A 23,061-nucleotide genomic window follows, 5' to 3' on the forward strand; every position below is an offset into this window, starting at 1 on the left:
GAAGTTTTTAGATATATAAGTCAATACATTTACGTGATATTGTTTTGCATTTTGAATATGGTTGAAATCACCAAACAATGAGATATGACAGTAAAAGCAAAAGCCATCAGATGTATCACTTCTGCTTAAAACATATTTATTGATTTTTACCTCAGTTCAATTTGACAGGCAAATAATATTTCCCAAATTTTTCCGCGACGTTAGACCACCGTCAGGCAAATGGTGGTCTATTAGATTATCTCTTAACGTTGGGGGATATTTTCAATTTCATACACAGTTGCTTTTATCGCAAAATAACATATTTTTGTTACCACTTCCAGGAAAAACGTCCTATGTAAGATAATTGTTTTATGTGCATGGATGCACTTGAAACATGTACTTTGCATTGTGTTATCAAATCTATAATTAATTATTATTAGCATTGCAATCCAACTGGGTTAATCATAATTTGTGTCTCACATGGCACTAATCGCGGTTTTAAAATGTAATATCGACCTCTTTAAATGTTAAATATAAATATTTGCATAAATTAATTATACAACTAATAATAAAATCGTAATTTCTGAGTCGCTCATGAATAAATAAATTTGGTGTCGTCGGTTACATAATGATGATTTTTTAAATAAGATAGAGGCCGCTCATTTATTTCATTATGACTGGAGAAAGCTATATTGTCATTTAAAACAACATATATTAAGTTCATAGTTACTGACTTTGCTAATACAAAAACATATCGATTTGTTGAAAACGTATTTTATGTTCAAATAACAGTTAAATTATCATCTAACACCAATATTTTATGGTATCTAAAGGCATGTCTTCACAAGATGGTTTAAATTGACCGACTTTTGTGGAATGACACAACTTGAATAAAAACAGGTCTATGAATTAATTTAATTCTAAACATATCAACTAAAAATCACATTAAACAAAAATTGGTCACCTAAATTTATTTAATAGCTTTATTTCATCGTTAAAGTATCGGTAATATTGTTGATACATTACTCATTTGAGACCCAAAATAAATTTTTATTTGTTATAATCGTTTAGAGATGTAAATTTTATTTCAATAAATATACTCGATTTGAATATTTATTCATATTACGGAATTCAATTACCAGAATTTTATATTATATTTTAATTTTGTGAATTGGCAATGTATAATTCATTCATTATGAAATCATAATTTAAAAATTTTCTCACACAATTGTTAATATATATTTTTTGTTACAGAATTTGATAAACACTTGATAAGACGATGCCGCCTTCAAGACGTTGAGCGTCGCCGTCGGATCGGCACGCCACCATCAGGATGGTGTCGCCATCTCGCGGCGCCTCCGCCACCGACTGGGAGGAAATGTGGCTGAGGTCGCTGAGCAAACCTCCTACGTGCAGATCGCTGCAGGACCTGCAGGTCATCTACTATGGACTCAGCGGCCTTGAGGCGCTGCAGACGCTACGAGACTCCCACATTCGAACGCTCTGCAAGATGGTGAGATACGAGAAGAGACAAGCGAACGACGTTCTCTACTAGTAAGTTTTAATGTATGCTAATTATGGTGTGTGCAGCTATTTGTTGATAGATGGAGCCACACATTTCCTAAGCTTAGCTTACCAAATTTTCCCACAGATGGCTATCGTTCACTAACAAATTATTTGAATTTAAATTTCGTAGTTATTTTGATAATACATAATTAGAGATACTTTTAACATATTTTTATTTGTAAGAAAAAAATTTTTTAAAAAACGATTGAATAAGTTTTAATATCTTAAAATATTTGTTTAAAAAATGTGTTTTCATTAGTTTAATTAAATTTATTTTTCTAGTACTGGAGAATTATCAACATGCTGGTACATCCTGCTGTCGGGGTCCGTGTTTATAGACGGTTCTATGTTCCTGCCACGATCGAGGTGAGTCAGATAAAATTTCGCGTTAGCTAACCAAATAAATTCCCATTTACCTAAAATCGACGTTAACATCAACGAACCCACGTATTTTCGCATACGCGACGTCCCACTCAAAATCTTCGGGGGACGCCATAAACGATGGTCCCGGGTGGGACGCATTTAAAAACTGGGTTGACCGTGTCCACGCTGTACAAGCCCGTTTTTATATTATTTTGTTTGGTACTGCAAGGTCGTTTCATGTGTGATTCAGTTATTGTTATTAACAATTCATTAAGTTTTTTTAAAGGAATGTGTATGTTTGTGTTTGTTTCTAGAATGCGTAGAGTAAATTTACTGTTATCTGACGTAATATAATGAGTATAGTGTTAATTACTAATTAATAAATGATACGATGGTGAACTATTTTATAAAGAGAATAAATTTCTATAACTTATAAAAAATTACATTAATAATTAGACCTTACATTTTTAAATATAAGCAATCCACGAAAATTGCTATAATGATTGCAATAATGATCTTTTACTGCAGTCTTGTTCTTAGGACGTCCAAGATGAGCAGGACAATCATTTTTAAATAGATGAGATTTTGAGACTAGTTATCTCCATTGTTTTGTGTTCTAATTAACGTGATAATGATCCATTTACTACATAGCAGAGATTTCAAAAAGGTCTGCGATTCATTAACCTTCTTGTTCCTGTTCATGAACGAATTTCTACAAGTCGTATTTCCTCTAGGTTGTGTTCATTTGAATCTGGATTAATTGGTATTGATCGGGGAATAAAATTGTTGGTCATTTTCAACCCGGTTTTAAAAATCTTCTCACCATTCCCTTGATTGTCTCTACTAAGAGGATGGTACCTTGAAGTTGATTTTTTCGTTCCATCGTAAAAAATTATTATTCCAGTCCGGTTGAATAGAGTAAATTATAAATGTTTAAATGCGAATTGCTGTACATCTATAAAACAAGGAAGCTTTTTTATAGCTAACAACTTCAGAGTACAGTATAAAAATAAGAACGTTGTTAAACGGTTAAAAATATATAATACCAACAACAAAAAGTAAATTTAAGTATTTTATCTTTTTATAAAATGTCCTTAAACTTTTCTTATGAATGTATTTTAATAAGTTGCTATAATTATGGTCACAACTGTATGTATTTAAATTGATTACTACTAAGCAAATTTTACATAGTTTATTAAGCTTTTCTCTACCTATTAAGCGGACAAGACATAAACGAGGCACATTAAAATACATAACTGTGCCTCAGACTGAATCATACTCTCTCCCATGTGCATACTTGAAATACCATCTAAAAGGTCCAACGCTTTTCCCGAACAGGTTGTAAACTGCACATTTATCAGGGCCGAAAACAGTAAAACGTCTGAATTATCCGTTTTCCCTGTCACTTCTGCACTTTATCAGACCTTTTCCCAATTCTAAAATTGGCAAACGAAAGACCATTGTTGTTTTATTTATTGGCACTTGTTCTTCTTAATATTTAAGAGCCAAGAGTCAGGACCGTATTCAACCGAAGTACTATAATTGTAGATTTACTAAGATTATTACGATATATATTTGGATATATAAATTTTAATGCTAACTTTATTTGATAATAATAAGACTTTTAATATTAATTTACTTTATGAATTAATATTTAAAGAAAATTTATTTTTATGTCATTATGTGCCAATTTAAAAAGTTGATTTTGAATAAACATTTCAATACTGAAATTACTTTAGTTCTGAACTACATTCTTTGACCTACATAATAAAAACCAATAAATCCCCCCAATTTCCAAACAGCCAAAGCCACACTGGCCGAGCTGAAACCGCCGTTACCCCAAAAACAAACGGCCGTCCAGCCGAAGCAACGAACCGAAAGGAAAAGAACTCGAACCCAATTAACAACAAATCCCATAACAAGCCATCGCACGGCCAGAACGAAACGCCGAAGTCGAAGTTCAATCCGAACGCGGCCCGTAGTCCGCACATTCTCCGGCAGAGGCACGGCGATGCGACGTTGCCACGTTTCGGAACGCGTTTCCCATCGCGTGTTTGAACGTGGTGCGAATATTAGAAAGGACGCCTCCGGCCACGCCGCGGCGTGTCATGATGTAACCGGACTGAATCGATTCGGTGTGTCGAAGAGATCGAGACCGGAGTGTTGGTGATGAGTCCACGGAGCCTGCTACCAATTCTGTGCTTTTGATGAGTTGGTTACATGAGTCATGGATATGTTTCATCGAATTGTTGTATTTCAACAAGTAAGACAAAGAAGGAATGCGACATTGACAATTTTATACAGTTTGACTTTTTGTCTGTCATAAGTGTGTATGTCATTAAAGTTCAAATCATTTAACTTCTTAACCCATAGATTTAAGAAGAACTCCCTTAATTTTTTGAATCCAGCTGACAAAGAATTGAATAATTTTTATTCAGCAGATATTACTAACGAATGCATCATTTAACATGAATGTGTCAACCACGGGAAAGTTGGCTTTGGATAAAACATAACATTATCGAAACTTATTGATATTGGTAACTAGGTAACAACCCATCAAAAAAGTTATTGTAATGCCGGAGGTATGACTTTACATCACCTCATATCATCTTATAACTTCGAATATTCCAAAACATTTTATTAGTAATTGAGTCCCCAAATATTTTCGAGAAGAAGATGAAGTACTCCCTTACTACAAGAATTACTGATAAAGCTGCATAAATGATATTCAATGATTTTCCATGGGTGAAATTGTCACTTGTACCATGTAAAAAAACTATGATAAAATTTGGCCATAATTTATTAATGAGGTAACTAAAAGACTTTAACATTTAGAACCAGATTTCAGTTAATAAATTTGCATATCCAGATGAGAAAGAGTCATTAAGAAGATAAAATAGCCTTGGAGTATCATAAGAATGCAGCGCTTGATATAACGAAAAAAATATGAACTAATATATGTAAAAGGTGGCTTTGGATAAAGTATTGCCGAAACTTATCTTATTAGTTACGAAGTAGCAATGCGTTAACAGCAGTTGTGACCATAGCCATATTGTGAAACTTTTTATTCTTTAATAACGTCCAGATACAAACCAGGTTGATTTCCAAGAAGATGAAGTTATCTCGTATCAGAAGAATTCTTGATTAAAGTGGCAATCATTATTGGGACAAAATCCAAGTCGTCTTTCACTTTTGCTTTCATATTATGCAAAGACAATAGTTTAAAAAATTGCAGGATAAAATTTGTTATTCAACCAGATTGTACATGTAAACTTTTATACCTTTGCATATTCGGGAACCTTTTATTGTTATTTGTTGACTATTTGCTAAAGACATGTCAAAAAAATTCTATGTATAAAAATCTAGAAGCACTTCCATATCTGACAAATTTTTGTATTTACAGATATTATAATAAGGAATTAATAAGTTTGCAGAAAACGCTTGTTTAATCAATTATAGGTAGTGAATGTTTGTTACTTAAACTTAATCAGTTTTACAAAATTCAATAACAATAAAAGGTTCCAGACTATGCGAAGTAATATGTATGAAATTTATATCTGTCATCTGAATGGATCTCAATTTTTATCAAGCAATTTAATTAAACTGTTGTGTTTGACATGAAGGCGGAGTTAAAATATGATTGTTTCATCTGTTTCCATCAGTTTTTGGTGTGTTTAAGAGAAAGGGTGTAAGAATTACTTAAATGGAAAGTAAAACATTGCACCTAATACCTAATAAGATATGGAATAAATTCATCATATTCATAAACTTCACATATTGGAGAACCATTTAGTTCATATTGACTTCTCCCAACTATTGGTTAAAGACAAACTCCTCGATCCAGATAAAGAATTATTCGCAAAAAGAAATCTGAGAGAATCATAAGAATGATTCATATAAAATGAAATGTTCTGAAGAATGTACCAGTGCTTTATATAATGAAATATTGTAAACCATATGTAAAAGGTAGCTTTGGATAAGACATTGTCGAAACTTATTGATGTTAGTAACGAAGTAACATACATCAATAGTAACTCAAATATATGAGATTATATTCCAGGTATACTATTAATACATCATCCTAATACTTTACGTTTCGTAGAATCTTTTATTATAATTAAATTCCCAACTAATTCTGAAATATAACTTTCAGGCTCAGACGAGAAGAAATCATTTCCAACAAGAATTACTGATGAAACTGCGAATGATTTGCAGTCAGTGAATTTTTGTGCGTAATGTATCAACACAACCATGAAAAAGATGTTTTGTATACACCATTGTCGAAGCTTATTGGTGTTAGTAAGAAGTTAAAAATAGTGATAACAGATGTTTCATCATATTTTGTTTTTAAATCATGCATAAACAATAGTTTGCATGATAAAATTTGTCATTCAATCAGATTGTAGGTGTAAAGTCTTATAACTTTGTATATTCGGGAACCTTTTATTGTTATTTGTTGATTATTTATTAAAGGTATATCAAAATTGTACGTATTAAAATCTAGGAACACCTCCATATTTGACAAATTTTTGTTTACATATAGCAATAATAAGAGTACAGTCAGAGGACACTTGTTTAATCAATTATAGATAGGACGTTCTTTACTTCGGCATAGGGGTTTTATAAAATTCAATAACAATAAAAGGTTCCAGAATATACGAAGTAAGATGTTTGAAATTTATATCTGCCATCTGATTGAATTTCAATTTTTATCAAGCATTTTAATTTCAGTTCAAGTATGATTGATTCATCTGTTTCCATCAGTTTTTGGATGGTTCAGAGAGTGTATAAACCAACTTACTATAAATGGACTTATATACCTGGAAGTAACAAGTAATAATGCGTTAAAAGTGACCATAAGTTTTTCTTATGGAGAAGAAAAAGTCTAAAAATATCAAGATATTAATTAATTAATTGGGCATTTTATCTTGAGTACCAAACCACAAATGGAATCAGCAAGAAAACTAAAGTGATATGAGGATAGAAGAAGTATCCATGATGCAGAAACAAAAGCGAAACACCTATGTAGAGCTTAATTAGAATTAGAAGAATAATAAAACTAATTTTAATAAGGCAATGATTTTTTAAAATCCCACGAGATAAAAAACCAATTTTTAAAAATACTCCCTACTTTTTTCTACCATGGCAGGTTTTTAAAAATTTTTAACATTTTTTTTTTGTACAAAAAATTATGTTAAATTTATCGAATGAATTATCCATTATCTTTTTATTTGATAGCTTGGTTAGTCATAACCAATAAATGTATTGAAGGAGTTGCCACTGCCACTATAAAATATTTTTAATAATATTTAATGGTACCTTGTTTATTCGTAAAAAATGTCCTGAAATATTTTATGGTAATCTATGAAATAGAATCTACCATTTATTATCAAATTATGGTTCCAATCTTATATGAACCACAAAGTAATTATCTACAATGTTCAGCAATTCGAATTTTTTGATATCACAACCACATTCGACTTATTATTTTGTATTATCAAAGTTCTAGTGTAATCAAAACTAATTGGTAATATTATTAATTTGTAACCTGATAAATTTGGTATATATAGATTTTTAGGAAATCAATTATCAATCTGAAACATGTTTATTGCAAGTAAAATTAATAAATTGTGTTATAATGCAGTAATAATCAGACAGATAACATGGCCCCTAGTAACATGAAATACTAATTAATTAAACTATCATTAAAAATAAGTAAATTTTTGTAATCAAAGGTTTTCTTAATTAATTTATCCCGTAATTAATAAGTAACAGTTGCATCGGCGGCGAATACTGCCTCGTCCGACCCGAAGGCTGAAATTCACTTGCTCTCTGCCCGCGCGATCGTCCGCACGACGTGGCAACGCCGGGTGCAGAAACGATTACACCGTCTGGTCAGAATGGTCGGGTACACTGTTGAATGAAAGTCATCGGATGTGACTCGGTGTGCGCGTACCAACCGGACTTACGTATTGTTTATGTTTTTATCAAAATAGGTCCGGAAATTGATTGTCGAATCCGCGCAAAACGACCGGCATTCCCCTGTGACGGTGTCAGGTCGTGAGGTCGAAGAGTTCACGTGTAAATAATCCGATGGCAAAGGAACGAATCGGCACCTGAGGAACGTAACCATCGTCGGACTCCGCTGTTTTGTGATTACTTCAGTTGTTGGTGGCTTGTTATTCATAATTTTGTGATTGTGGCGTGTTGTTGTTTTGGATTTTAATATCGACATCTGGTTCATTTCCACTTTGGATTACTGTCACATCAAAACAATGGGTAAACATATTTATGTTAATCGAATGGACACATTGTTCTGCCTACATTTCGATTGTGGCACGAAATTTATGTTCGGTGCTCGCGTAGAAAAGTCCAGTGACTAAATTCTGGCGTAATTGGCGGCAATTAACGCGAACGTTTTCTTTGCGGCCTTGATTTTTAATAAATTGAACGTATTGCTCTTGCTCGATGCTGTTTTGTTGTTGGGTACATTCAATGTAAATTTTCCACGCCAACGGCAATTTTTAAGTTGGTCAAAATATGTTTGTTGTTGTCACAGTACATATCTAAAACAAAAGTCTAATAGGACGACGCGACTTAAAAAGTGATAAAAGAAAAGAGATGGGTAGTCTGTGATATAAGAACTGTGATCATCTCAGTCAAAATCTTATTTCATCATTCTTAATACGTGTATAAAGATTATGAATATTAATGTTATTGTTCCCTTTAAATGTTCAGGTAAAAATGTACTGGCGACTTAAAATAAGTAACATAAATACCATAAAATTTACAATATTTTTGATAACATTTGTATTAAAGCAATAAATTTTATTGGTTAAGGGTTTAATTTAAATTTTTTACCTCAATTTACAGATAATATTATTTAAAACTAAACAATTTGTTTAATTAAACAATGTTTTAAGTCAATTCGTAATAATTGTCACATTTTATTATAAAAAATTAGATTTATTGTACAATTATTTGGTAAAACTCAAATAACAGAACAGAATATTAAGTAAATGAAAGAAAGAAGTTTTTTTGTTTAATAACAATGAACTTAACTAGCATATACAATATATACATATACAATTATATAATTTATTTTAAATTTGTGTTTAATTTATTACAAATAAATTTTGTAACTATTCGTTTCAAAAATATAAATTTATTATGGGATTGTTTGGTAAAATTTAAAAACGAGGATAGAAATTTAAATATTTTATAATGTTTATTTAATATGTAAAACTCATTCTTAAAATCATTCAAAAAATTGTGTAATTAAAATTATTTTATTTGTAAAAATGTTTGTATATGTTAAATTTAAATATTTAATAATAAATATGTTGAAAAATATATATAATAATATTTAAAATACAACAATTTGTTTAATTAGTATAAAATATATAAAAATATTTTATGAAAATTAAAATTTATTATATGAAAATTTAGTAAACTTTTAGTAAGAATAATATTATATAATTGGAATAAAGAAGTTTAAATATTTAATACTAAATAACTTGAGTATTAAGATATATTAAGAGTCTGTATATAAGTTAAAATTATAGAAATTTTATTTTAAATTTAAATTTCTTGGATGGAAATTTATAGATAATTATATTCAAAATACAACAATTTAATTAAGTATATAATATTATAAGTAAATGTATAATAATAATTAACAATATTTAATAATAGTAATAAATATTAAAATTTAGTACATGAGAATTCAGTAAAATTCAGAATAATCTTAATATTAAATAATTGATATAAAGATGTTTAAATATTATTATTATTATAACTTGATGTAATAGAACTTAGTGCCCGTTTTAAAATTAAATTTTTTGGTTAGGTGTTTATAGATAATATTATTTAAAATACGACAATTTGTTTAATTAAATAATATTAATAATAAAAATATTGTGTAAAAATTGAAATTTATTATATGAGAATTTAGTAAAATTCAGAATAATCTTAATATTTAATAATTCATTTATTATATTAAATATTTAATAACAAATAACTTGAATATTAGATATATTAAGAATCTTTCATTAAAAATATCGACACCTAAAAACAAAAGTAGTACAAATTAGTGTTTATTTTAAAATAATTTTTTTGAAGAGTGTTTATGTATAATATTATTTAAAATATGACAATTTGTTTAATTAAATAATATAACTAAATATATAAAAATAATAAAAATATTCTATAAAAATTAGAATTTACTACATGAAAATTTAGTAAAATTCAGATAATCTTTATTTTAAACAATTTAAATACAGAAGATTAAATATTGTATTTAATAATAAATAATTTGAATATTAAATATATTAAGAACCTGTCATTAATAATACTTAATATTCAAATATTTAATATTAAATAACTTGAATGTTAAATAAAATAGAATTAATTAAGTTCATAATAAATTAACTCTTCTATTAAATATACTAATTCATAAAATCATATTTATCATGTAAGATTTATAATTTGTTGTCTATTTCAAAATTAAATTTCTTGGGTGAGGATTTATAGATAATACAATTTGTACTAACAATTCTATCAGTAACTTTGTAAAATAGACAAAATTTGATATAAAGATCTAAATATAATAAATGAAACACTGTTTTTCTTTATAAAAGCAGTGATAAAATGTGTAAACCAAATAATGATGACACAGTCACAACATTTAATTTTATTTCCCAATTTTAAGAATTGTAATTTAAGCAATAAATTGCAAAGTGTTGTTCGTTGTTGTGTATATGTGTTAATTGCATATCTAATGAGTCCAAATGTCAATTATTCAATGTGTACGTACGTATTAAAAAATTTATACCATCAAGCAAAATCTTATTAATGAATAATTAATACGAGAACTATACGGCCTTGATTTTTGAGTTGTTTGCTGTCTACTGCGATGTAAATTAAATATTTACTACATTCTCGACATATACGATATTAAACTAATTAACAAATATTTCCAACTGTGATTTATCGCATTTCATTGTCAACTCATGAATTAGTCAAACATTATATTAAACAACGAAGTAAATAACTCTCACAACTAAAATGTCATGCGGTTTAATATGTTAAAATATGTGGATCTTGAAACGTTTTTAAATCGGTACGTGTACGACAGTTCTTCATATTTATTGATGAGCGACATTTAGCGGTTTTAACGATTAACATATAATAAAAACCCTACTATTGCACATTCATTTCAGCTTATTGTGCTGTAAAGTTTGCGCACACACACAAACCGCAAACGACGTCAATAGAAGCCGAACGCAACACATTTTGTTCCGTACAATTCAAAATGCCGCGTCATTATGAAAACTATGGGAATGTTGTAGAAAATTTTTAATTTCGAAACAACAGCGACGTGTGCCATTGTTTGAAAGTAATTAGGTTTTGTGTAATCAGTCCGGGCCTTTGATGGGATTTTGATCATTTTCGAGAAATTGGCCGCAATCACATTGATGCTATTAACAAACGAAATTTGTGGGGTTCAACCGATACGGCGGTGTCGGCGCCGGTGGTCCAAAACTTCCACTACTGGCGCCGACCTATGTCATTTTTATTTAAATTTATTTTTCTGTGAACTGATATGTAAATTTTTACGCCCACGTTTTCAAACATTCAGTTATGCTTAAACAGGGTGTTTCAAAAATGAGGTAAATGTTTAAGAGGGCGATTCTTCGGTTTATTTTAAGAAAAGGAATTATTAATATGTACACTCCTGGACAAATATTTGGAACCCCTATAAGAAATAATATTAAAATAAATAAAAGGTTAATTTTGTATAAAATTCTGTTTTACTTTATAATATCTTAATACAATTTATTTTGACCAAGAGTGTATATCCTAAACAACTTTTGAAATACAGGGTAGTAAATTATATACAATAGCTATAGTAGCTATAGTTACAGTAATTTTTTAAAATATATATTTTAGTCATAACTCTTACATTTAATGTGAACAGTTAAAATAATATTAATTTACTATTGTTGTTTTTACAGTATTATAAAAACCACTATATTCTTTTATAACTCTTTTATTTAATGTGTAGGTAAAATAATATTACTATAATTTTTTACTGTTGTGTCATACAATGTTGTAAAAAAACTATTATATTCTTCTTCTATAAAATGTTACAGTGGTGGACAAAGGTATAGAATATTTATTTACCTGTGACAAATGTTACTTAATGTTTTTCCCAATCTCTTGTCAATCTGAACAAATCTAATTTACTGCAAATCAGCCCGTTTATTAATATTTATAAAAAATTAGGCCTTTTAGACACGGTTAACTTTTTCATTAAAAACCACTCTTAATTTTAGACGTGTGTTTGGGATCTTTGTTTTGTTGAAATATCCACAAAGTGGAAAATGGAAATATGGTGTTTTCCAGTATATTCCTGTATTGAAAACGATCCATATTATCCTCTACTTGAATCAAGGGTCCAATTTGAACTCGTGAAAAGCATCTCCAAACCACAATGTTTCCGCCACCATGCTAAACCATAGGAATTTGGTATTTAAAATGGTATCGTTGCCCCACTGAAGAAGATAAAAATCCAATTTTTAAAAATATTCCATACTTTTTTCCACCACTGTAATATTTAAATTGTATACCGTATCAAAAATGATGAACGTGTCTACTCGCATATTGAGACGGAACATCAATACCTCTTTGTAAACAAAAAGGAAAGATATACATGCAATTATGTGGGCGGGCCGAACTGACTGGAGGGGATCATTTGGTTTTGCTGCGTTTAGCATGCGGTTCGTCTCCGCAGACGAGTCGGTGTCTTTGAACACATTATTTAATTATTTTTAGTTTTTTTTTACTTATGCATTTATTTATTTAATTTAATTTTTGGGATACATTTTTATTTTGAACAAAGTAGTTTATTTTTAGAATACTTATTTTTGTTTTTGATATACCCTCAAAAAATATTTCATTTTACAGATTGAAAATTATACAAAGTTACGGAATTTAAATGGAGCATCCGAAGAACTCGAGCTACATCCCTACGCATACGGAGAGTTACTAAATGCATTCGCAAAGATTAATTTACATTGTGCGCCGGCGCGCACCAGCACGGCGCATTGTCTCTGAGAGTAGGGATTCTTACTACCGGGCAAAACTTTACTCTCTTTGTCGTGCATCCATCTCTTACAACATCCAGACACGAAGAGCATTTTTCGTACTGTATACACATCATTACGACAAAGAAAATTCAATTTACTTTTGATGTCATTTTCACATATCGCTTTAAAATTCTGGAGTAAATCATTGATTTTAGTATATAGGAAAATAAATTATTAATTTTGACACCCTGTATCTGTACTAATGTAAGATGAGACTAATCAATTAATTTTCAAGTCACCAACTTTTGTTCAGATCTTTCGGGTATACCTTGTATAGGAATAAGACAAATTTATATAATTTATAATTTTTTATTACTTTTATATGCCATTTAATATAATTTATTTGTAAAGTAGATCATGTTATTCCCATGGGACAAGCCCTAGGAGTTTCCCAAATATGGACTCGTGAATTGGTTTCTTAATTAACGATCTTGTTCTAGTTTTTGCTTACACCAATTTAACGTAAAATAATGACAAAAAGAACAAAAGGCAAATATAACGGCGACACCAAACTAAACAGTTGAAGAACCGCTAGTGAGACGAGATGATAACTGTAACAATATTAGTAATATTACACCAGTCTCAAACCGCAATTTCTGCAATACAATCTTGAATGGAACTTATTGTCATAAAAACACCGGTTCATCTAAATAGACACGAGTAAACATCGACTCTTATCATGTTTGTTTGTGTTTAGTTCTTTTCATTTAACGACTTCTTACATCTTTTTGAGTTATACAGAAATCAGTTTGAACATTGTTACCAGGCGACACACAAGGACGAAACCTTGGGGTGTCGGGGATGTTGGGAGATAAAAGTCCTTGTCAAGTAAAGAGCCAAGTTTGAATACACAATACGCATTTGTGTCGGGAATCGAGCGACGGAATTGGGACAATAGAATTTACGACGACACTGTTGAGATTGCACCTGTAACGTCTTTAACAGCAGAGCAATCTTGAGGGGATTGAGACATCTATATAGGGAATGTTTTAACATATAATAATTTAATTTTTTATATTTTTCCTATATATTTTAAATTGCATGTGCTATTTTTAATATTAATTTAATTATAATAATGTGAATTCATATAATTTAAGTTTAAAAATAATTTTAACATTAATTAATGTGGCCAAAGATTAATGGATCTAATTTATTCTAATTTAGTTGTTGCATTTAAAGCTACTTTTTAAATTGCTCCATTATTTTACACATCAATTAATGCTACAGTTTTTCGGTTTTTTTAATGTTTAAATGATATTAACCAACGCCACATTTATTTTGATTTTAATAATTTTTCTAGAAATTTTAAGTGATTCTATTGATTGTGAATTTACTCTATAAATTTTAGGTCAAGAATATGATTTTCTAAAATCTGTCGATAGATATGACAGTTCACAATGTCATCTATCTTAATCAGTCAAACCCTGAACAAGTCCCTGAAACTATAACCCCGTTTCTTCATATTACTTTTATGTGTTCAGCATTTTTATATTGGTTAATTGATTCCCTGCATCTATGAACTGATATTAGAAATAAACAAACAATTTAAATTGAACTTGAAATTGATAAAATTTTAGAAACAATTAAAGTCTTATTTTAAGTTACCATTTTGATTTCGAAATAATATTTTATCATTTATGGATGACTTAGTATTATGTTATTTTTCAATATTTTAATAATTTAAATATTTTTAATGTTAACAATTTAATAAAAAACGATCAATTTTCAAATAATTAAGTAATAAATATTATTTCATCTGTTGTAATTTAAATGTGACTGTTGATTTTATTTTATTAATTTAATTAATTGTAAAGTATCAATCAATAATCATTAAATGAAAATTAATTTTGAAATTATTATTGAATTTTAATGAAAATGCATTTATTTAACTTTGATAGACAAATTTCAAAATTAAAGTTGACATTTAAATTAAAGAATTAATTTAATAGTTATTTAAATTTTATTATCTGTGACGGAATAATCTGAATAATTTTTTGAATTTTGGACGACTAAAAATATTTTTCAATCATTTTAAGCATTATTATTTTCGCATTTAGAATATATTCGTATTTTTCTTAATGTATATTACTAATACAATATTTCTTCATAATTTTAAATATTGTTTATGACTCAAACTTTTACTTTTTTATAGAGTGGCAATTAAAATTTAAAAAAAAAAAACTTGTTTAAAAACATTAATCGTAAAAATTTATGTGATTTCAAATATAATAAAATGCAAAGGAATTTCCAGAAAAAATATCAAATATCCAAGAACATCCCAAAACAGAGTGAAGACATCATAATTAAATTTAATCTGACATTATGAAACTGGATATTTGTCAATGCCGCCAGTGGTCATCAATAAACGATTAGTGCACTATCGTTTAGGTATTTACTTTCAGCAACATCAACTATTCGGTTACAATAGGAATGCGAGCCAATATCTGCAGCCATTAGCCTTTTATCAATACAAATGTACGTTCAGAGCAGAACATAAAGGTACCATGCTGTGCCATTCCCGCATGCTGTTTGGTGAAAATATTTTTATTCTATTCGAAATTTAATTTTTGTGTGGTAATATTCATTGGTTATTTCGATACGACGAATAGTATAAAATCTTTGTTACAATTTAATTGAAACCTTCATAAATTTTTTGTACTTACTTTCTGAGTAATTCGGGTGTGATCAACATAAATAAACATATTAATTGTCATATTTGTCATTTGTATAAATAGTGGCGTTTTACTTAAAGCGTCGCCCGGAATTAACGGCAAGCCCCACTGAAATGAGTAATATTTTTTAGGTGAGTGAATCCATCAAACGGTACCTAATTCGTTTCGATGTGAAGAAAATTAACTGAGGTACAGCTGTAGGAAGATCAAATTTCATGGAATTTTTTAACTTTTTCACTCATTCATGCATACCAATTTTGTTGTACCTTTTTAGCAATACATTCTGAACTATCTGCGTTCTTTTTTGCTTAATTAGGACAATTTTGTTGTCCTAAATAATTGTTAACGACTTAGGAATGCGTCCAAACATTTATTTTCGGTGTACAATGTTAATGATTTGGAGACCATTCTGAAATATCCATAACAACCAAATTTATTGGAAAAAAATATTTTTTAGGAAGCAGATACTTTTAAATATGTTATTTATTGATAGGAAAGCATTACTTACTGAATTTTGAGAGAGACGTTATGCATGACAGAGAAAGTAAAAGTCTCTCACTACAGAGCCAATGTGCAGACCTTTACTGTCTCTGTTGTGCATGATGTCTCTCTCAAAATGCAGTCGGATCAAACAGGTTTGCCAATTTTTTTTTCTACTATCAAAACAGCTTGAGGACAGTCATCACGAGTTGCATTTGTAGATTGGTTTAGCTAATTGACAATAGATGAAGATTAAAACGAAAATGACATTGATAATTTAGTTTTAAAAAACGACGATATATTAACCTATTTTACTAGCGTAGTTTTAGCACCTTCGACGGTTGGGAAAAAAACCTCTTGCAACAACGATTATACACTTTCTTTTGTACGACGATGTTTCAAAATTAGTAGAAATAATTAGCTGTTTAGTTTAATAAGATTTTTAATTTAAAAATAAAAGGTGGTACGTTAACATCTTGGATCATTCGATTATTCGTCTTAATCGAACTGAATAACAAATGGCAAAAATGAAAAAATAATAATGGTTATAATAATTAATATGTTTTTACAATGTATTAAAAAAAAGTTGAAATTCGTAAGTAAACCAGTGCTATAGTTACATAAAAAAGTCGATTGGGTGTGGGATCGGGAAGAGTGGAAGGCCACCCTGCAGAGTTCAGCGTACAATCTTCTCGAGATACGGAACGAAAGCTTGCAAATGTGGTTTCTCAAGGTCGAAAAATACACTCTCTGGTATATGGTAAACGGTTTGCACGTTTCTGCGATTACACATCCATGTATCCGCGGTCTGTAATTTCGCGACCCGCTTAATGTCGGAAAATTCTACAGTAATATCTTATCGGAATTGTCCTGTCATTGTTCGTAGTGGCATTCGAGTCCCATTTCGTGCAACACAATCATTTGTGACGTATTGTGTAAATTAACACTCTCCGGTCGTAAATAATAATTGTTTTAATTGTCGTCCGTCCCTTGCGTCATCGCCAGTTCTAATGAAAGGAGATACACACACCACACACATGCGATTTGGAAAATGTGCGAAGACCTTGGGTTGCAGTTTCTTTTGCCGCGGGGAGGTGGTCTATCGTAAAAATAGAAACTTAGGAGGGAAAACGTTTCGCAATTTGCTACTACAATTAGGACGACTAAATCGTGTTGGAATTATGGCGAACATCTGGTTTAAATAAACACAGTTCAAACTTAATATGTACCTAGGAGACGGAATCTAATCTGGCACGACTATTATTTGCACACCATGTACCATAGTATCCTTGTCGTTTTTGAAATCGAGTCAGGATTACGTTTTCCACTGCGGTCGAATTATTCGCGGGGCGCTCAGATAATAATTCATCGTCTCTCATAATGGGACCGTTCGCCCTTTCCTGATAAAAACTTCCTTATCCTCTGCACATATAAATCGGCCGGCTTACGAGGATGCTGACTTTCTTTCCAGTTTAGCGTTATTTTATGATGTTGAACGCAATTTAATGTTCGGGATAAGATTTTTCGTTGCCTAAAAGTAAAATCTGGAGAAAATTTCTGCAAAAACACGAGATAAACTTCTGTTCCTCATAAATATGAAGACACATGAATTATTAAAATTAAATTTATTACCCCAAAAATATTTTGATAAAAAAGTTTATGACTTAATTTTATTTTTTTTTTTTTTGTACAATCAGTTTCAGAAGCAGATAGTCTAAATGTCTGTTTAAAAATTAAAGAGAAATGTAGAAACTAGAGCATGTTTTTGTATAAATATCTATATTTTATGAAATTCTTGGTTAATTTATTATTATTCTTATTATTATTTTTTTAACACATTTATAAAATTTTGTAATATTAATAAGTTTATTAACTTTAAATTAATTGTCAAATTTTAAAAATAATTCAGATAATTATTAATTTAATTGTGTTCTATTATTTAATGATTTTTTAAAGCTATCTTATGTAATCAAAAAAGATATAGAAAAAAATAATTATAATAATTCTCATTAACATATAAAAATATTTTTATAATTTAAATATTTTTATTAATTTTCTTGATTACAAATTATGATCAGTCTTATTAATAAAATCCAAACTATTATTTTAAAAAATCAATAAAAAATAATATAAAATACAATAATTATGAAAATATAATATTATCGATAATAAATGGTGAAAGAAAAAAAATTTTTTTTTAACAATACATTGTTTTCTCAAAAAAAAAAAACAAAAGTTGATTTTTTTATATAATATGTATACCATATAAATTTGTTGGTTAAATTTTAGTATAAAAATTAAAATTTAATTAAAATCCGAATAATTATGAAAATATCTTAGATGATTAAAGAAGATAAAAAAATAATTATTCAGATAATTCTATCTATAGTTTATGAATATATTTATTTTGTAAAGATTATAATGTCTCATCAATAAAAAAAATAACAGAAATATTTTTTCAATTTTTTTATTACAAATTGAGATTAGTTTCATTAATAAAAAATAAATTATCAATTAAAAAAATTAACAAATAATTTTAAGAAAATAAACAAATATAGGTAACAATAACAATGTCAACAAACTTTCTCAAATTATATAAACATATATTTTTGATCAAATAATCATGTTACAATTTATTTTAAATTTACAAGGAAAGGAAAATGAAGAAAATATAACATTTGTTTTTTAAATAAATACGAATATAGAAATTGTTGGTTTATCTTTTTTAATATAATTACAAAATTTTGTGGTTAATAAATTTGTTATTGTAATAAATTTAATAGTTATTTGAATTATTACTATTATGGCTCATTTTAAAAATATTTTACGTATTATAAAAAAAAAATATAATTTAAATACTGTACTTTAATTCTTTACTTTTCATTATTACATATTTTATTGTGTATAATCAGTTTCAGTTACATATAATCAAAATATTTTTTTGAGATTGATCAAGAGATAATTTTTACTAAGTTAAATGTTTAAAAGGAATGAAGGAATATTGATTTTTTTAAAAAATATTTTTTTTTAATAAAAACTATTATACCAATAAATCAGTAATAATAATAATATAAACTTAAATGATTAAGACAAATGTTAGAAAAATCAAATAAAGTATATTAAGTTAATATTAAAATTCACAAAGTCAAGAGGAGATTACTAAATTTTTGTTTGTAATAATAAATTTATAAAACAAATTAGTATTATGTTTTATTAGAGGAATATTTTAATAACAAAAGTGTATTATTTTAATTGGGGCATTTCTTAAAAAATTGTTTTTAGAAGTTTTTAGACGTATATGAATGAAAGTACATAAAAAATCGTGACTGATTTTGATAAAGATCAGGATAATTATCAATGATAACTTCTTCGTTTCTCATTTACTCTTTTTCCTCCAATTCATTATATTTAATTATAAATTTATATTCGTTTCACGTAAAATTATACTAAAATCCCGTTAGTTTATTTAAACGTACAAATCCAACAAAAAACCGTTAAGTTTGTCAATATTAAATTTTCCATGAATAATCCCTTTATCGACAATTGAGCGTCGATTATGAGTCGGAAATCTTCGAAAAAGTGCGCGGATATCACAGTTTACACCAGCGCCCATTCCGCTTCCAGCTCCCTTCATCGACGGACATTAAACACATAATCGCGTTCCACTTTGAAACGGAACCATCGCGTGAATCACTCGTCTGTTACGGATGTTTGTCTTTCGGAGCCATCGTCTCCGACAAAAAGGTCAATAATACACAACCGGAAAGCTATCGATATGTTCAAAGTTACTTACACACTTATCTCATTCATTCGTTGGCTCAAATATTGTTATCTCGAAGCATGTACTATTGGCAACGTTGGTTTTCAAATATTTTTAATGTTGCCCATTGTTTCCAGTAATTTTATAATAGATAATAACTGGTAATTATTATAGTTATTTTATATAATGTACGGTGATCTGAACCTCACACGATTAAAACCTTGCACTGTTATAGGTAGCTGTTAAAATACCACACAATAAAAACGATTGAGCATTATATTGATTGTTGGCGTTTTAATTAGTTCATTTCTACAATTGGCTAACGGTTTTTAGGTAAACAATGATCTTTTCATCTGGTCTTCTGAATGAGAGGCTGAAAGAAAATCCAGACTGTGGGTTAATGTGTATGTGGCACAGTGTGTCATAGTGACATATGGCGTTTGGCATTATTTTTGATTATTAATCAATTTGTTACACTTGATTAATAATGACCATATAAGATATATACATCAATAAACTTCTAATGTGAACTGCAATTGAAGGAGTCAAATAAACTGATTGGCATTCACAACTTTGTCTTCACTAACAATAATAGAATCAGTAAAATTGGAACACCAAGGGGTACTCTCCTAATTACTTCTTGTATTAAATTATTTAAGCAGTATAATTTATAGCAAATAATTTAAAAACGATTATCAAAATTAAATCAACTTTAAAATCTTCAAAACTTTAAAACTATCTTTTGAACCTTAGAATCTTCATAATCGTACTGTTATTGTTAAGGTGAGAATTTTCAAGTGAATGCTTTCTTCCAAGTCGTAACAGGTGTCGCCTAATAAAAGCACAGTTCTTTTTACGCATGGGATCTAAAAATAGATAAAAAAGAGACAGGTATAAAATATACTACAGAAGATACGTTTGAAAATCGTTATGAACGGAAGTCGCAAAAGATCCACATCGGACGAGATTTAGTCGTGTGCATCCTGACGTGAGGTGGATGAGCCTTGGCGTCTTGCACTTCCGGTCATCGGAATAATATTCCCGCCTTCCGTTAACTAACTGCAAGTGTTTACTATGTTCATGTGTTCGTGAACACTGCGGTAAATTATTGATGGACTGATATGTGTTCTACTGATTTAACACAGAGATTATAATGTATTATCTTTCGTATTGCCACTGTTTAGTCCCGGAGATTTTCAATTATTTTCTAATATTTAAATTTAGTTTTGTTTTTTTAAAGATTGTGTTACTAATATTTTGTTTATTTTTTTTAGGTAAGATAATCCACATAAAAATTCTTTCAAAGTGCCGTTCAAAGAAACAAGTAAGTAATAAATTAAATTTCTTGTGTTTATTCTAACTGTGTCCATACCAGTTATGACGTATACTTCGCACTGGTTTTTATTATGACAAGCATGTCTCTTCCTAGAAGTGGAAAAAATTCTTTGGTTATTGCTGTCAACGTCGGTCGTTTCACTTATTTACTTGATTTGTCATACAGTTAGTTAGTGAATAAGTGCATTAAATGCAATAATAATTTGCAAAAATATTTCTAACATCAGTCGGATTTAGTTAACTGTCTTTTTGAATTTTTTAAATAAAAAATTCAGGGGCTTAAATTAGTAAAATAACATGACAACATATAAACATTTAATATAACAAATAATGAATATTATTATATAAGAGGGCAATAACTTCTGTTAATATATAATCAGTATTTACTAAAATTGCTTTAATCATAATATGCCATCACACAAAAGATAATTAATTCCTTTATATGATATAACTGTTCTATCACTTAAAGGTAGCATAATTTTTATTTTTTATATACTATTATAGAACCCGTAGGTAAAAATTATTGGTTGTATAATTTCTAATAAGTCATTACGTTATTTGATTTAAAATTAAACAAGCATTTCCCAAAATAACAGCAAATTTTAATGCAAGTCTACTTCAGTGTCTATTAACAAATAAACGTTAAAGTTTAATACAATACAAATAAATATTTTAAATTATTTCCCATGTTAAATTGCCATAGTTTAATATTAGTTTGTTAATTTTTTGGTCAGTTGATTTTTATTAATATTATATTAAGATTAAATATGAATACTTGTGTATATACACAAATATTTAAAAATATTAATAGTTTTAAGTATTCATTTCAAGAAAAATAAAATAAATTCATCAAAAGTTAATTTTAAAAACAACTTTCTATTATCCTTTAGAAGAGTTTTACTTTCTTCACTTCTCCTTGTTTATTTACATGTATATATATAAAAATTAATTAAATATAAAAAATTATGTTTATCATATTTGGAAATTAATTTCAAATTAATTCCAGTGACATTGAAAATATAAATTCACTTTTCTTATTAACTGGAAGATAAAATTTATTATATTTTATTCATTTTTTTAGGGTTTCATCCAAAAAAAAGTGTATAAAAAGCATTTACTTCTTCCATTAGTATTTTAATAAAGTTATAAACATATAGTTGTTTGAAATGTAAAAAACATCTGATTTTTCAATTTCTATGTGGAAAGAAAAATATTTATGAATATCCTTTTTCTATTATCCTTTAAAATAATTTTACTTTCTTTACTTCCCTTTGTTTATTTAGAGATAAACATAAAAGTTAATTCAATATAGAAAATTATTTTTATCATATATGGAAATTAATTTGAAAGTAATTCGAATGATTTTAAAAATAAATTGATCACTCACTTTTTTATTAACCGAAAGACAAACGAAACTTTTTTTTGGATGAAAAGTATTTATTTTTTTCATTAGTATTTTAAGAATATATGTTTTTTAGTCTAAAATAAAATAAAAATAATAATTTTTTCTAGTGTTTCATTCAAAACAAAATTTATGAAAAGCATTTATTTTTTCCATTAGTATTTAAGGTATCAGGTTTTTTAGTCTAGAATAAAGTGTTTTTACATTTACCATGTTTAAAACTCATAATACTATTCCAATCTATCCTTCAGTCGATTGAAATGAATTAATGAAAAGTTACCATTATTATGGCTGATTATTTTTCTATTATGGGGTTTAATCAGGTTATAAACAGTATTTAGTTTAAAATGAAAA

General features: G+C 28.3%; 1 protein-coding gene across 8 annotated transcripts in view; it reads left to right on the top strand.

Moving 5' to 3' along the window:
* Positions 1 to 1,233: 1,233 nt before the first annotated feature.
* Positions 1,234 to 23,061, top strand: part of LOC109600059 (rap guanine nucleotide exchange factor 6) — a 76,182-nt gene continuing 54,354 nt past the window's right edge. For 7 of the 8 annotated variants that reach the window (XM_020016131.2, XM_020016130.2, XM_049962779.1 and 4 more), the window contains exons 1-2: positions 1,234 to 1,533; positions 1,828 to 1,911. In XM_020016131.2, coding sequence (XP_019871690.2) covers positions 1,313 to 1,533; positions 1,828 to 1,911 — 305 coding nt within the window. In that variant the 5' untranslated portion in view covers positions 1,234 to 1,312. Of the gene's footprint in view, positions 1,534 to 1,827; positions 1,912 to 7,812; positions 8,188 to 23,061 lie in introns of those variants that run through there. The other variant, XM_049962784.1, reaches the window with a different exon arrangement.

This window comes from Aethina tumida, chromosome 2 (assembly GCF_024364675.1).
Source record: "Aethina tumida isolate Nest 87 chromosome 2, icAetTumi1.1, whole genome shotgun sequence".
NCBI lineage: Eukaryota > Metazoa > Arthropoda > Insecta > Coleoptera > Nitidulidae > Aethina > Aethina tumida.